At 35.5% G+C, this 18,361-nt stretch overlaps 1 protein-coding gene across 1 annotated transcript in view; it reads right to left on the bottom strand.

Annotated features, from left to right (window-relative positions):
- Window positions 1-18,361, bottom strand: part of cfap58 (cilia and flagella associated protein 58) — a 47,675-nt gene that overhangs the window by 15,725 nt on the left and 13,589 nt on the right. The window contains exons 12-15 of the mRNA XM_066693489.1: window positions 11,410-11,550; window positions 10,337-10,560; window positions 4,274-4,385; window positions 3,632-3,736 (exon numbers count right to left, since the gene is read on the bottom strand). Coding sequence (XP_066549586.1) covers window positions 3,632-3,736; window positions 4,274-4,385; window positions 10,337-10,560; window positions 11,410-11,550 — 582 coding nt within the window. The remainder of the gene's footprint in view (window positions 1-3,631; window positions 3,737-4,273; window positions 4,386-10,336; window positions 10,561-11,409; window positions 11,551-18,361) is intronic.

Below are 18,361 nucleotides of genomic sequence, written 5' to 3'. Positions count from 1 at the left end.
TTGCAAAATGCCCACATAATGACTCATTAAGCTATGGTGTCTCCTTGGATAAAGAAAAGAAGAAGAAAAAACATGTTCAAGTCCAAATACGTTCTGTACAGCACTCAAAAGGCAGGTACTGTGCAAACAATAACCTCAAAAACTGACTCATCAGTTAAAAGACTATAAAGATGAAGAAAGACTAGGCTATAAAAGACTTTAAAGCACTGTCAGCTTTGAATGAATAAATAAACAAATACAATAAAAATAATGATACAAATACTCTGAACAATATTCTCTCATTGCTTGTACCCTACAAATACAGACCATTTGCACATTTAAAAAGTTTGTAAATAATATGAGTATTTGATTACATTTAGATCTCATTCATTTACAATTCTGCTTGAATTCATGTAGTGTGGGGGATGTGGACTATTAATTAAGGTGGCAAAGACAAGGACTATGAAGTGTTGCAAGCCAGCAAGAACATTTGTATAAAACAACAACATATGTATAAGCTTCAGCTAGAACTATATAGAGCGGTAGCAAATATGAGATTTTTTTGATAGGCCAGAGCTGCTGAAACAAATCAGAGATGATTGCATATAAAAGCAGGAAGCCTGTGACTGCTTTGGGTGACTCATTATGCATTAAACGAGAAACTTATGCCAAAATCTCCAAAAGCAACAGATTTAATATGTAGAAGATTTTTTTTCTCTTTTGTATCATGTTTCAAAAAGGGATTATTTTTTCTTGTTGTAGGGAACACATGCAGTTCAGCACTTGAAAAGGCATTTTGTTTTTAGATAATCATGCACCCAAAACTATTGTTTCAAAAACTATAAAAAAGATTGAGCAAACGTAAAACATTGTTCAAAATATATCTGTAGGAACCATATAGAAAAATGGGAATATATGTGTAGTTATTTCTTTTTTTATATATAGGTTACGGCATTGAATTTAACCAATGTACCAATGAAGTAGTTCATGATTTTAAAAGTTCCATATAAAATTAACTTGTTGTTTGCTGAAAAAATTGTTCACACTCCGGTGGAAACTTTTCTCTTTTTCAAAACCAGGGTAACATCTGTAACTGCATGTGTTCTGTGATTTTTACATGTACAACCTGTGGCCTGGAGGAAAGTATAATCAATAATTGTATATACAAAGAACTAATTGATATATTAGCAGCAGATTGGACTATGCCGCATTTATTCCCCAGAATCTAGGCTACTTTTCATTGTTTTTATAAGAATTCATGTATAGATGATGGTTTAGCATAGATTACAATTAACTTTAAGCCTTCCTATATGTCACACTGCCTTCAGATACCTAAACCTAACCCTACGATTTCAACACTAAACACTGACTCATGATAGCACCATCTGAAAAACATTTGCCAATAACCAAATGGCGCTGTTTGTTGTTTTGAATTGCAAGCTTTGATTGGCATATGGGTTGCTAAAAGGATACATAGCATAGCCTATACAGTATTACATATAGCTGTTTTAGCCTGTACTGGCATTCTGGCGCCATCTACAGAAGTTAATGTGAAACCTGGTCAACACCTAACTTGAGTTTAGGGAATCTATGGCAAAGGTGATTTTCTGAAAAATGTACCTTAAACACAGAAAATCAACTAAAGACAGCAACTGACAGTTAGATCTGGTTTGGTGGTCACTATTAGACAAATACTAATATATAAGAAAGAATAATAATACAAAAGAAAATAATTCAGAAAAAAAACTGTGGGCTTCAGAACAATGTGTTGAAAGTTCTTAACATGAACATCTCATTTGCATAGCTTTCTTGCACACAGACTGTCCCTCTAGAAGGATGCTTGTTCAGTTCTGATTAAGGTAAATCATATACATTTATCGATGAGTTCATGACTTTTGCATGTGTGAAAGTATGTTTTGCAGTAAACTGTACTGAAATCTACAGAAAAATATATACAGTTTTTTGTTGTTTTTAAAATATACAGTAGGCTACATACACATAATATTTCTAAATCAAAATAAGGTCATGTTTCTTTCTACGTTGTTAAATATTCATACGATTAGGGATATAAAACAACTTCAGTCTGAAGTGAATATGTATTAATTTTTTTAAAGTTGGTTTATCAAACATCATATTCAGAGTATTGCACACATACATCCAAAAGGATTGTGCACCGTATGTGGGTGTATTCCTGAAAATAGACTTAAGCATAAATGTTTGCTGGATTCTGATTAATTCAATGTTTAAAATGTTATTTTGGCTCATGAGATTGCTGGTACTATAGTTATTTATAACCTATTTTGTTCAACTTAAAATCCCACGCTGGCTCTTTAATACACTGTCATAATAGGAAGTACAGAGAGTTTCACAGGTAGGCTGACACATTTCTCCTGTACTGTTTTCTGCTGTGTGTCCTTTATCAATTATTTTAACAAATGCAGCAGTAATGCATTATTTACGAGCACGGTGTCACATTAGTATCAAATAGATCAGTAGTGCATGTGAAAACCAAAAAAAGCTGTATTCAAAGCACCAGTCAAACATTTTAGTAATCTGGCAAATTAGTTGACCTCATTATTACCTTGTCGTTATCAACTCATTATTACATTGTTTGTCCCACATTGCTTGTACTCAGTTTGTAGGGAAACATGCTTGCAGGTTGCAGACACATTTGGTGCCTTTGCAACAAGCAGTGGATGTGCTGAAGTGTCTCAAATTACAGAAACTAGGTAAGACATGGTTGTTTACACTCAATAGCAAGTCACGGATTGTGGGCTTTGATAGGCAATTCAGTCTATGACACAGCCAGCTCAGAAAATGCAACAGCTTAGGGAAGATAGTGCAATAAGAAATCTCTCCTATTATGGACAGGAGGAAAATTCACACGCAAAGTAGCTCTGTGCTTCTCCCAAGCCTTCTTTACAGGCCATGGGCAATTCTTTATGGACTTTATGAAAACATAATTATGCATAGTCTTTCACATTTTCTAAAGAACATTCTGTAAGTAAACATTACATATTTAAACATTATGAACTAACACCTAAAATTTCAAATTACAACTCCTCAAGTGACTAAAACAGTCAACAAGTCAGAAAATATATAATAAACAAACATACAGTTAACTAGTGAAATATGAGCATATATAATTGCTTCATGGAATGAACAAAAAAAAGAGAAGCTTAGTATTCTGAAGTGAGTTTTTCAAACGAGGTTTGTGCATTTGGTAATTGAAAATCTGATACAAGGAAATAGGGTGCTAGAAACTAAAAATCCATATGCCATGATAATGTCACTAAAAGGCTATCAACACCAAATCGATTTTGAAATATCCTTAGAAACAAATACTAGAAACACAGACAATTTATTTTGAAAGCTATGTCACAGCAATACAGGTATATGTTATGTATAGCTGAGGGTTTCTGCTATACTTCGAAATCATCTTTAAAAAATCTGCAAGGTGCACAAGGTGGAAAGAGATCACAGGTTATAATGTGTGCTAGACAACATTGAAAATAAACGGTTTGGGTCTGGAAGAGTTGCTACTGATCCCTGCAGTGACCCGACCCAAAATTGTTTACAATTGCTCCAGTAAGAAACTGGTGTTAAGCAGCCTACAGGACGAGGGCGGTGAATCTCTCAGCAAAGTGTTTACCTGTAATAACAGCTCCTTTTCCACCACCTCCTCAGTCTTTCTAATCATTCTCTTTTGTAACATGTGAATCTTCTGGATCAGCTCATAGGTGCTTGGGTCGCTGGCCTGAGGAAAGTCATTTAAAAGTGTTAATACATACGAGGGAGAGAAAATCAAGCGCCTGACCCTTAAAGCCCAGACAGTGATTTGCAATATTTTTTTCTTCCTCAAGTGGAGCAACTACCGATTCCTCTGACAGAAGGTCTTAAAGACAAAGAGAAGTGTCACATAAACAGAAAAATATCTACATATGCACGAATTAATATATATATTTATAGACACGTAGGTATGTTTCCAAGCCACTGATTTTTTAAGTCACTATACCCTTGAAACTCGCTTTTATACAAATTGAGCTGTTTTCAATGCCTCTTCTAGCTTTGTTCTCTTTCATACATACATCATATATATTGAGCAAGTGTTCCTCACTCTTTTGTATAGGTTGAATTACATGGTTTTACAAAAAAAGCATGACACTAGATAGGTAAAAGGAAATAAAGATAACTCAGTTTAGTTATTTAAAAGTGTTTAATCAAATACATAATCTACTGCCCTGTGAAAACACATTATATCCTAGACTACTTTGCTTTTCCCCATAACATTTACCTCCAGCTTTCTCCATCGATGGACATTCATGGGGTTTTCTAGTTCTTCCTCCAAAGCTCTGGACCTGGTCCGTTCTTTAAGTAGCTCCCTTTGCATGTGATATACTTCACGTCTGCAACAAACACACAACAACACGGGTGAGAAACCGCCCATTTTTTAAATTATCCTATTGGAAAAATAAAAATGTACAGCCCTCTAAACTGGATTACACAGAAGAAAAAAACAACAACAACAACATCTGAATCCACCACTCTCTGCTCCATTACTTTGATGTAACAGGTCTGAACCAGTTCACGAGACCCGAAGAGAGCACTGGAACCTTGGTTCAGATTTCATCTTGATTAAAACCAAGAAACAACCATAAAGGAACACAATACATATTTCACAACAGTTCAAGTAAAACACAGTCTCTTGTAAAAGTATGTTTTCTCAAGTTAAATCATATTGTATTTTAGTAGATACTGTCTGACACTTGGTGAGGCTTTACGAGAAGCCAATTAATACAATTTGTCTTTGAGTGATAGGTTTCAATTGACCTGCTACTTTGCAACTGTTTTTTAAGATAAACACACTTTAAAGCTCCATCTGCTGTCTTATTAACATCACAACTTGGCAATGCTTGGAAAAACACTAGACAGAATGTTTTTCAAAAACTAGCCTGAAGCGTGCAAAACCATTTACTTCCAAAAAGGAAATATTTTACTTCAAACTGAGCATTTATGCTGGTATGTGGGAAAGTAATTGGTTAATGATCCATACAACTGTTAAAGAAATAACTGCATACAAACTATTCAAACCTAACAATGCAATTTTATATTTATATGAAATAAATATCTTCTGGAAATACATATATATATTTTATATTATCAGGACATTGATACATATACAGGCACATTTTTCACTTGTTATCTGACATAAACGCCAAATCGAAGTAATGTAAAAGGCACATTTCAACACACAAATACAGAATGATTTTTGCTCCTCTTGTGGCTAATTTAATGTATTGATCAATAAGATGATTTTATGTATAGGATATTCCCTGAAGCAATCTTACATGTGACTTTTTAACTTTTTTGTTTGTTTTACTTTAACATAGGTTACACTGTATATGGGCATATCAGCCATGATTGCTCCGAGGCAATGAGATCAACAACCATGTCAGAATGCATACATGTAATTTTAGCAACTAAAATGTTCTTAGATTACTCTTGTGGTAGGAAGCGTGTGCATGATTAATTAGTTCCAGAACATCATGATTCTACACATTGCTGAAAACAAACAGATAAATAAATAAATAAGTTTATATTATCAATTGCATGATTCTTGTTTGTGTTTTTAAATTATTTGACAATGGTTAAACATTTATAAAACTGTTATGCCGTGACTTTGGTAATTAATTGTGTACTTGTTATGCATAAAACATCTGTAGATGTACAGAAAAGCCTGAATATAAAATCGGGCTGGAATGTGTCTAAGACCATTTTTAACAAGCCGATGCCTTACAGTTAAACTCAATGCAATATATATAATTCATCAAGTGTTTTCCAAATGTTCTAATGAAAGGAGCATTAAGGATTTACTACTGGATAAAGTCTTTGCAACTACATCTTTCCTGCCAAATAAATCAAGTGAAATCCCCCCAAAACATTAGACATCTCCCATACCTTCATCCTGGTAAACTGTGAAGAAAGTTTATAAAATCAAAAGTTTCCAGACACACCAATTCTATTATTAGTTTTGTTTTTGTTTTGTGTTTTTTTCCTCCGTAAAGTTTATGCATTGAAATTCAGTGGCACCGAGGAAACTGATGCAAGCAAGGATTGATTCATTCAAGATGGCAGGGTTGATATCCCTGCCTTAAAGTTTAATCAACACCTTCAGCCAGCCCAGACAAGATCGGCTCATTCAGCCTTTTCAATTTCCATGCTTCTGCTCTGGTTTTGTCATCATGTGTGTGTGCAGCTAAGATGCTGCCATTTTCAAAATTCTTCCAAACCTTTGTGAACTATATATTTGTAATAATGAAAATAATAATGACAACTGCCAGTTTATATATTGTTCCTCATCTCAAAGAGATCAAGAACATTAATTAGAACATGAGGACTTTCAATATCGTAACATTATTAAGATATATATTAATGATTGAGTTTTACGATAAAACAACTACATTTATCATTTAAAGACTTTGTCAATTAAAAAAAACAAAAAACTAAATACAAATTAAACTGTTGCTGTTTTGCAAGTATAGCTTTGATGAACAGAAATGGTACCCAAATCTAGCTGGAGACAATCCCATTCATCCTAGTCTTTGAAACAATTGGAGCAGTCCAAATCATGCTTCTAATAAAAAGGCTGTGTGGGAGGAAGCTTCACAAACAACATAGTCCTAGGATGAAATCATGCAGATCGGAGTGAGCAGCACAGTAATATGTTAATTATGAAAGATGTTCTGACCACACTCTTACATACTGGAGGCAAGTGCCAGGGATCCATGTGGCTGTCTGCCATGCAACATTGCAATGTTTCCACTCAGGCAAGACGTAAGTAACTTTGCCCCTAATGAGACAGCAATTCGAAATAACATATGGTGTTTTCTGTATGGTTCACCTAGTTTAACTGTCACTGGTAAAGGACTATATAAAATATAGGCAATTGTAATTGTATCTTGGGAAACTAATGAATAATCTTCATTGATTAAAGCCACTCTACTCAACCAATGATGAAGTGACTCAGTAATTCAATAATATTAAATGTACTTGTCTCAGATTATCAGCCCCCTTAAACCATGTAAAAGTATACGAGTCAAATACATGCTTTACTCTACAAATAGGAAAGACTAATTATACAACAAATGTGCCAGGATTGGATTATGGAGGTGTTGTTGTTTTTTTAATCACAAGACTGTTTAATTAATCGGATGTAGTTGGTTTGTGTTGGCTTGCCATTGTAGAAGATACATGTGTGTGCAGAACAAGTGTCAACAGCTCATCCTTTAATTCACTTAGGAATTTATCTGAATGCTGCTGGTTATCTGAAGATGATGTTTGTCATTTCGTACAATCACTACTTTCTTAGATATTTTAATAGTGTTTCTTTGAAAATGCAAAGATTGTGTAAAAACTGCCTTTTCTTACAATGTAAGACCAACGTGCAGAGATTGCAAAATCACGTATTTAACTTTTTGCTAATTTTGTTGTGTTTACAAAGTCCCTTTTTCGGAGGTAAGGCTGTATATGTATTAATGCATGTTTGAATAATTTCATTTTTAGTTTTTGTCCACGTGGCACCATTATCCAGATCCTTTACATCAAAAGCTATGCTTGAGGTCAACATAAAGATTTAATTTAAGGCATTATTCATAAATAGGACTTACAAACTTCAATTTCCAGAATTACCTTTGAAAAGGTTATCAGAACGTCACACTCTCAAACACTTCTTAACTCTGAACTGTACATTGGCAAATCAGAAGATGCTGTTATTTGTACAATAGCATGAATTGGTTGAGACTACTTATTTTGAAGAGTTGGAAGATCTGTGTATAGGTTTTCACTAAGATGAAATTAAAACACATTAAATAACTCCAAAGAAGGAAATCTAGATAAATATTGCAAGGAGGTAAGATACTAAAAAGTGCCACTTTCAAGCTTGTCAGACAACTTTGTTTAGCCTTCAGAACCAACCAAACTAGATCAAATTAATACATATTGAAGAACCACACCAATGTTCCTTGATACAATCATGAATTTTCTGAAGAAAAGTCATGTCACATTACATATAGTCGGCATTGGTGTAAATCACCAGACCCTGCCAAGTAACTTTGCATACTGTTCTAGTCTCCAGGGCTCGTTTTCCTTCACTATAAGCACATTCACTTTATTGCCACTTTAGTTCTCTACTTCTTCCTTAATGATATCACTGCCCATTCACACAAAAAAAAGGTGGCAATGAAGCTTGATGTGGTTTGGTTTGATTTGGTAGAGAATGTGACCAAACTTGTGCTTGAAATCCCTCCCTCAAGACATTTTAAATTCCTCATCTTTCTCATCTTTCTGCATTTCCAATTTCCTACTTCCCACTTTCAGTCCCTTTCATTTGCAAGGTTACACCAAAATGTGAACATGTCAGACGTCATTTCGACAGGATTAAATTTCAGGTGTCCATAACATTGGAACTCAATCATAACATCTATAGGATATCAAAAGAACATCAGAGGCTGCATTTTGATATCATGTAGCCTAATATACAGACTTTATTAACCATAAATGTAAAATTGATATGGATTTATACCTCTGTTTGATGCCTATTTACCTAGAGGAGTATGTTTCTTTTTAAATCATTTGAAAATTATCTGTCACAGAAAGGCCAGCCGATTCAATCTGAAATACAGTTCATGTGGATGCTCTTCTTAAGAAAGAAGGGGGAAATCATTGCTGTAGTTTGAGTATCAAAGAATGCGCTTTTGCTTTGACACAACTTCTTGTAACAAATATCCACGAACACATTAACCAAATCTAATTCAGCTTTCTAATGGCATACCTAATCTATCATGGGCTAAAACTAATGCAAAAGTAGGTCATTGTGACTTAGATTTAAGACCCTCAGCAGAAAGAATATGCTAATTCTTATCAGAACTGAGTAATTGTTTACGTATAAAAGAGCTTTTAAAAAGGCAGTGTGACTGAAGTACGCACAAGCAGACTCTTTCTCTTGGTCCTCTTGCCTGCGATACACTTGATTTCCCTCGCATTGTGACAATCAACACATTCCAACAGATTGCTTTGCTCTTTTCACTAAACAATGGCAGTGCATTTTGAAAAGAAACTGTGCTGTAAAATCCTAAAAAAAAGGATGAATGTCCAATGTTAGAAGCAGTACAGGTCACAAACAGGTACATTAACCTGCCTTTGAAGTGGGGGAAATTTCAATGGCTCTATGGTAAACTGAATATTGGCTACACGGTACAAGCTAAGGGTGCCTCAGATTCAGTATGTGGTGCTCACACTGAAAGGCTTTATTGAAAATGTGAAAGTTAGCTGAACAAAAAACTCAAATTAACTTGAAAGGTTAACACAACTGCAGCAGTGTCACCTTGGGAAACTCTTCTATACATTTATATCACTAAAGACACACACATGCAGCCTTTGGATACTGTGTGGGCACTGATCTGAAAAAATAAAATAAAAATAAAAAATCAGTGCCCAAGCCGCAACACTAAATCTCCCATGAGAGTGCCCTACTCGCTAAAGTGAGTCATTCCAGGACAATACCGTACAACAGCGATTAGTTAAAGCACAGTTGAGCTGCTTGCTAAAAATACATTATATCGGAGGACTGGGTTTGGTGACCTTTAGTAATTGCCTCAACTTGCTGGGCAGATACCTGTTAAAGAAAAGCCTTGACCGTATCTGCTTTTGAGATTCCAAATTAAATCAAAATAGCCTAAATGGTTCCAGGAGCAAAGCAATTCCGTACCGCCTGGTATCGAATAGCCAAATGTTTTGTGCTGTTTCAGCTGATAAGGAGAACATATTTCAAAAAGTAATTATCTCAAATTATCTGTACCACAGGAAAAATGCACTTTAGATGTTTATAGCTTTGCTTTCCTAGGTCAGACCCCTGACTTACCATAGTGTAAAAACATTCATAAACACATTAATAGTAAAATGTGAACTCGAAATGTTTGGGGGATGGGGTGTGGTTTATCTGATAAGTCCTTTTATAGAGGAGAATCTTTCTTGAATATTTTAAACTAGAAATGCATGCTCAAACTGCACCATAAATACATGAATGTGATCCATTTTTATATACAATGACCAACTGGAAAGTTTGTTCCACTTTTACCCTGCAGCACAGCTAAGCCAGCTGTCGCATTACTCAACTCAGAAATATGATTTCTTTATATAATGAGAAGAAAGGAAAACAAAATGGCATACCCAGTTGATAGAATAAGCAAGTTGATCCCCCTGCAACCCCTTATTATATTTCATAAAACATGTTGTCGGGGGAGAGGTAAAGCACTGAATCTGTGAGGGAACGATAAGGAAGGGCAGTGAGGGTTGTTACCTAAAGTCTTCCACGTTGGCTACAGTTTTGCCTAAGATGCCCTTCTCTCGCCTCAGCTTCTTAATCTCCATCTTCAGCAGCCTGATGTCCTCCACTCTCTGGTTATACTGGATCTCTCCTTTGTTCAGCATCGATTGCTGGATCTTAATTTTCTCATAAAGGAGCGCCAACTCGTCATTACGGCGCACTAGTTGTGTGCCCAGTATGTCACGTTCGCTGATGACCTAAACAAAGCAACACACATTTGCACACTCCACAAAGATGCCATTGCCTTTAAAATGTTTGACATTTGCATAAAAACCTAATCTGCTCCTATACTCAATAACAGGAATTACTACAACATCCACATATTCCAAAATTAAATAAAATGGTTTTATAAACATAGTTTGAGCTATTTTTGCTCAAACTATGAAGCAAACAACTTTATTATCCGCTTCAACTTAAAAAAAAATAAACATCCTAAGACTAATCATAACTTCACCGCTGTGAGAAAATCCAAAGACAGTCATCAAGGCAGACAATTTAGAAGAAATAGGTTGTGTAAGATTTGATATCACTTTAACATACAAATTAGAGCTACCTGAAGGGAGAATCAATAAGGGATCATTAAAGTAGTCAACTGGTGGGAACTGTAGCAGCAAGTCTATGCTGAGGAAGTTGATGGAAAATAATTGCTTCTCAGGCAAAACACACAAAGTTTTGCATGTCTTTAATAAGGAAACATTAGGTTTTCATATTTTGAAGAAATTGAAGCAGTTGAAATATGAAACTTGAAGGGACCGCAAAACAGCAATAGAAGCTCCTTCTTTCTATTACTGCAAGCAGCATGTTATGAGAAAAGTGCTTTACGTCTATATTTTAATACACATACCATCTAATAATCGCAAGCTGTGTGATACATACAAAGAAAAGAAAAAGCACTTGAAGTTTTGCTTCATAAGAAGCCAATGGCCACTGTTTCAGCTACAGACCAGCTTGCTTTATGGGTTTAATGAACTTGGATACAAACCAAGCTGTGCCCTTTTATCCGGCTGTGAACACAGAGCTCATTGAAACAAGAACCCTTTCCCTACCTGATCCAATTCTTTCTTCTGTCGGGTCCTTTCAGCATCAGCATCAGCTAGGATCTGGAGTAACTTTCTCTCCTCTGCTTCCTGGTTGTTAATGAACTCCTTTGTTTCCTGAGCCTGCTGTTTCATCTTCTGCAGCTCTGCCTATGGACAGGAAATATGTTTGGGTTTAATGTCTATGACAGTACAAAAAAAAAGAGCAGCTCCATTTATATTTCTTTATCTTCAAGTTATCATTACATATGGGCCACTTCTCAGTTTGAGCACATAATGCAACAAAGGAGATCATTTTGTATAACTTGTTCTTTCTCTTGACCCCCTCTTATTGGGAGAGAACCGCTTAAAAGCCTTTTGAAAAAGTGTCAAATTGATAAGAAGCAGAGGCTAAAGTTCTTCATCTATACACAGGTCAGGTACAGCCAAGCTGGCTTCTCTCCCAGAATGCCTCAGAATGCTCCACCATTGTAAGTTTGTTGACGTTTTAGCAAAATGAACTCATGAATATAGTAGTCCCATGCACAAAGTGCAGACCTTGATTTACTGGTAATGGGTATGTGTGGTGGGGAAAATAATGTAAATATGCGACTGTTTCCCAAAGGGCTTCATTGCTACACAATACTATTTAGAACTACTGTTTTGTCTATATACTAATAAAACACCAATTTGGCTCTACTATATGCTTTGTCATGTTAATAGCATGCTAGAAACGCACAATTCTCCATTCAGCTTACTATTCAGGGTTGGTACTAAAGCTTGAAACAGGATGTATATGAAACTCTACACTTTCCCATCTAAACAAGAATGACATCAACCAACAGTCAAAAGGCAGCCCTCTGCAAAAGCTCTGCTGTAACTTTGGTCCCTTAATGTCAGGGATTGTTTTTAATAGTGTTGAACTTGTTTAAAGCAAGTTTTTATTAATTCCACAAGAAACCTTTTGAGACAGGCGACCAAGCATGTAATAAGATTTCTTCAGAATCAATGCGGGCTTGTTACTGCCTAATAATCAGCCAAACCTCTTTTGTGAGAACCCACAGGAACCAACAGCTATAGTTCGTATTATCCATGACCATGTTTTGTATGATCTGAGCTTGTATACCATTCATTAAAATGCTAATCAATTCATGAGAAACTACATCATTGTTTTCAAAGAGAGGAAGGGGTGGGGAAAGGGGACAGGGGACAGGGGGTGATGTGAGCAGTTGGTGGATTAAAGCATGCTACTTTTGTATACATAAGTGTATATGTATATATATATTTGAAACTATCAAAAACCTTGATTTAAGTTTGGCTTCTACTGTGCATGATACTGTGTCAGCGTACAAAGTAAATGATATGGTATAATATATGTTTTTCAGAACAACTGAGCTGATCTTATTCATAGTAATGCACTGAATACTAAATACTAAGCCAGATTAATTTGATGTATTTTCTAAGGAGAATAGATGCCATTAGCAGAGTTCCTATTCAACTATGTGGAAGATACAAACTTTAGTAGTTTACTGCTAAAGACATTTTGATAAAGCTGCATTTTCTCTGACATCCTCCCATCATGATAAGGCAATTTGCCTGTTTTATTGTATCATATCCTCTGAATGGAGATAAAGGCATAATAATATACAGTTTCTGATCTGCTTTGAAAACAACCTTGTCACTGTTGTCAAATGAGAAGGATACATCTTATTCAATGACTTAGACATTTGCTTTCTTGCTCAGATGGTGACAGTCTTTAATTAAAGGATAATGGTATCCTAGCCAAGTACTGTTCTGATTCAAGATATTTAAATGCAGAGTTTTTAGGTTATCATATTTTATTTCCCTTCCTTCCTTGTCAGCATGTGTCATTGTTCTGGTGAAGGTTCAAGGCGAGTGTCATAGTATGGACAAAGGAACAAGAGTGAGGTTGAGCACAGATATGATGCACTCTCTCGAGCGTTTGCCATTTTGTTTTAAACTAGAAGAAAAAAAAGGACGTAGGCTGCGGAGCTAAAGAGAGTGCATCTTTGCATTGCATTTTATCCCGTTTTATTTAGGAAAAAATGTTTCTGGTTCTAAAATATATTCATTGTGTTACAATGTCAGGCTAACATCATAAAGGGATTCAGGTGAGGTCTGGGGGCCCTTGCCTTCTCTTAGTACTAACTACAAACGGGTTGAGAAGTGGTCCTAAAATCCCATATCTCTTTTAAAATCAATAAAATCTTAGCCCTGCATCTCAAGTCTGTCTTGCCCTCAATAATTTCCCCAGATCAAACTGGATTTATTCAAAACCAACATTCCTCTTTTAACCTCAGACGGCTTTTCAATATTATTTACACTCCCTCTACAAACGCCACTACCTGAGGTCATCGATGCTGAGAACATTTGATTGGGACGAATGGGAATGTCTTTTTAACATTGATTTGAATTTGGTACCACCTTTATGTCTTGGATTAATGTTCTGTACATTTCCCCCCTTGCTTCTATCTGAACCAAAGTCCAAATATTTCAACCTCAGTGTGGAACCAGCCAGTGTGCACTTTACCCTCTCCTCTTTGCCTTGAGCAGGTTGCCAATATACAATAGTGCATATACATGTTTTTCATTTTTGGATTTTCTGTATTTTTTAAGGGGAAAAACAAAAGCAGACAGAACTAAACTAGTTTAAGCTGTATCTAGGACTTGCATATTATTAATTTATTTATTTATTTCTTAGCAGACGGCTTTATGCATACTATGTCTCTGTTTGGTATTGTGTCAACTGCTGTAAAAACTCAATAAAAAGAACACAAAAAGAGTGAGAGATTGACTGAGCATAGAAAATGTATTAAATTGATTTTTCATAATATAAATATATACAACTGCAGATGCATTCATCCCTGACACATTAATCTTTTGTTAACCTACATAACAGCAAGGCTTGCCAATGATATATTATATAGATATAATTTGTGATTCCAGAAGAAGTAGTCTAAATGGAAGAAGATAAAAAATGGAAAAGCACCTGGAGGTGATGGAATCATAGCTGAGATCCTAAAAGAAGCTGGAGAAGAAACAGAGAAGATTCTTGCAAAACTGTTCAGTGTCTCAGAATTAAACAAACCCGTGATAAATGGAACAATGCAACTGTCATTCACCTTCACAAAATAGGAGACAAAGAAGATCTGAAGAATTATAGGCCCATTAGTCTACTTTCCTTCTTATGCAAAGTATTTACACAGATATTAACACATCACATTCAAGACATACTGGACTTCACTCAACCAAGAGAGCAAGAAGGATTCAGAAGTGAGTATAAATTGTCTGAAAGTATTGGGAAGGTGCAGAGAATTTGAGCTTCGATGTGCCAGGGTTTTATTGACTAGGGGAAAGTTTTTGATTCAATATATACAAGCTCAGTCATCAGGGCTCTAAGGCATCGAAACATTGAGGAAACATAATATATAAACTTAATATATCTACAACAATGCCACACCAACAACTCAACTCCACAAAGACATTTACAAGATCAAGAGTATGCCAAGGAGACACAATCTCTCCAAACCTCTTCACAACAACTCTTGAAGAAGTGTTCAAGACATTTGACTGGAAACAAATGGGAATCAAATTAAACAGAGATTATTTGAACAACTTACAATGTGTAGATGACATCGTCATATTTGCACCTGAGGATTTGCAGCTTCAAATTCAAGAACTCTCAGGTGCAAGCAAGAAAACTGGACTTAAAATGAATTTGAGTAAAACCGAAAGTCATGTTTAACATCTTTATTAAACCTAAGAAAATTGAAATAGATCAATGGATATTGAAAAAGTCAAAAGTTATGTCTACCTTGGACAACAAATCAGTGCAAATGGAAGAAATCAAAACTGGATGGAGTGAATTTGGAAGGAACAGCACAGCAATAGAAAGGAAATCTACCAATTTGCCAGAAGAGAAAAGCATTTGATACAATTCATAAGCTACTACCAGTGCTCATTTATGGCTCTGAAACCTGGTCACTAAATGCAAAAAAAGTTAAACAGAAACAATCATGGACAGATGTATGCTTGGAATAACAAGAAGAGATACAAAAAAATAAATAAATGAACTGATCATCGAGATAGTGAAAATGTTAAAATGGCAATGGGCTGGACACATTGCAAGAACAGGTCAAAGATGGACACAGGAAGCTACTGAATGGATCCCAACAGATGAATAAGACCTAGAAGGCGACCACATGAAAGATGGCAAGATAAAATAATGAACTTTGCAGACGTGACATGGAAAAAGGAAATTGTAAGGATTTACGATTTAGAAGACCCAGAAGGACTTTTTTTATATACCATGTGCCCTTTAACTACATTTACAGAATGTGCAATAAATCAGTTTTCAAACAGGATGCAGGGATACATACATAATATTTTATGATATGTCTCATTTACAGGAGCGTAAAGTCTTCTTTAGCAGTATGAATTTGCTTCTGCAAAAACAAACAAAAACATTGTTCAGGAAGCTAACCCAAGCGTAAGTGAGTGAAACACTGCAGAAATGGGAAAGCAAAGGCTTTTCATAGTGTAATACGATCCTGTACATTCTCAAGCCTACTAAGTCTTTTTCTTATGTTATTTTAGAAAAAATACGTGCTTTGTATCTTAAGTGAAAGATAACGCCTATACTATGCCGCCCCCTATCCATTGTGAGAAACTAACAACCATATATGATGTATATAAAATTATTTCAGAATATGGATCCGAAAAAATGTGACAAGTATGTAGAAGAAAAAAATATTAATGTTTGACTGATTTTAAAATAAAGGAGAAATCTTTTCAGCAATCAGTGCAACAGCTCTCCCCATATGGGAAAGATGATTTTCAGGCCACAAATCCGTGTGACTAATATCACATCAACCTGTGGGGGAACCTTACTGCAGAATAATTTAGTAGGTATAGCAGTGAAGCGTTCAAAGCTGCCATCTGAATGATAGTGGATGATGCTAAAGCACTCTGACAGAATGAAGGTAGTACACTGAAAATTAGACAGCCAAAGGACCGTCAAAGGATGATATGACAGCTTTGTGTCAGGTTAGTAGACGAGTCCAAATTTGTCACCATTTTCCCAAGGAGCTATTGACATCCTGTCATAGGCTTAATATGCTGACAATGGCTAAATACTGAGTACGTTGACAGAGCATGGCTGAAAAATTAATGGAAATGGCTGTTAAGGAACTGGAAGTCTTTTTTTTTTAATGCTCAGTCAAGAGAAGGATGACCTTTTAAAGTAAATTTTTGGATTCCAATTTTATCTAAACAGTACTGGTTATTTACATTTGAAATAAGAGAAGCAAGTACATGTGAAGTGATGGGGAGACTTGTCAAACACTGGAACAATCTCAAAGGTTAGACTTCAGTGGAGACAAGACTCAAGTTTGTCATGAGTCTGCAGCCACACTATGCCCTATTACAAACCATAACACAGGCCTATCATTAATGGCGATGTATCTTCAGCCTAGTGGAATCCCCAAAGTAAATGGTCCGGCCTTCCTCAACATACTTTAACAATTTAATCTCTGAATCACATTAAACCCCGACAAGCATTTCAAGTAATAGAAACTGAATACAGATGAATAGAGGTCTATCACAGATACAGATCTCTTATAATATGTCAAATATGTCAAATCCAAAACACATTTCCAAGACATTATGGAGTAATTTGTAATATTATTTAAAGTGTCTCAAAGAAAAGCTTAGGACTCCAGAATTACATGGAGAATACAGACTGCTGTGTTTGTCTCCCTGTTTGAATTATCTTTATGAAGCAGACAAGCTGGAAAAATAGTTATAATGTTCAGATCATTCTGAGTTAATACGCATTTGCAATAAATAAATAAAATAATGTTTCCATTGCAACCTCTGCACAGCCAGCAAACTGTCCGTGCTGTGTTCACTCTGGCAGAAAGGAGGACATGGTAAAAGTGACCCCTGCAGGGCAGTTGTAGAGATACATTTAAATGTTGTGAGAAGGGAAAGGCAGGTACACATTTTTCATAAAATGCTAACACATTTATTTTTGGAGGACTGGGGTTTGTTTCTCACAGCTGCTCATGTCAAGCTTCCTGTCTATTTCTGAAAGACGTCATGGAACACAAGTGTGCTTCCTCTCATTTATGACTCTTTTAAAGTTTTTACAGAATGATCGGTTCGGCACGGTAAAATAGTCTAGCACAATAAGCAAAACAAAACTATCCCACTGTTTGTAAAACAGATGTGAGCTTAGTATAGTTTACGAGAAAAACAAAACAAAAATAGTTTTTCAAAAGCACTACATTCTCTGCCTTTTTTATCTAAATGCAGAACCTGCTATTGGACTTTAAAAGAAAATGTAAAAGGACCTTTCAAGGCATCACCCTAGAAGATATGGTACTTGTCTACAGCATCTTCATTTGAAACTTCTAATCCTTATTGTCTGGGAAAGACGGTAGTGGTAGAAATGCTGCTAGCCTATATCTTAACTTGTATTTATCTGAAACCTAAGCTAAATCGAAATTGATTGCAGTTGTATTTCTGATGAGATGGAGCAAATTAGATGGAATGTAAAAAGACAAAAAATGTTATTCTATTTTCCTAAGAACCCTATACATATATAATACGTGTCCTTAACCTATCAAGGAAATTCACAAAATGATTTATTAAATCAGTTACATTTTATTAGATGAACGCAGAAATCTACAAAAAGAAAATAATAGAAATGTGTGTTAATTGTATGACGGAAGGTGATTACATAAAATCACTGGCAAATCAAAGAAACTGCTTCAATTAAAACAAAGTAAGAAGTTCAACACATTAATGATCAAGCAGAGGACATGCAGAGTGCCATATACCCTAACAACTCTGATGACATACAATTAGTCTTAGATGAAAGACAGAAGTGAGGAAAGTTAAAGATAAGGGAGCGATTCAGTCTGAAAACTTTAGTTATTAACTTGGAGTCACATGTCTG

The sequence above is a fragment of the Amia ocellicauda genome, chromosome 20, assembly GCF_036373705.1.
Source record: "Amia ocellicauda isolate fAmiCal2 chromosome 20, fAmiCal2.hap1, whole genome shotgun sequence".
Taxonomy (NCBI): Eukaryota; Metazoa; Chordata; class Actinopteri; order Amiiformes; family Amiidae; genus Amia; species Amia ocellicauda.
Note: the sequence above shows the minus strand (reverse complement) of the source record. Positions and strands in the feature narration are given on the sequence as shown.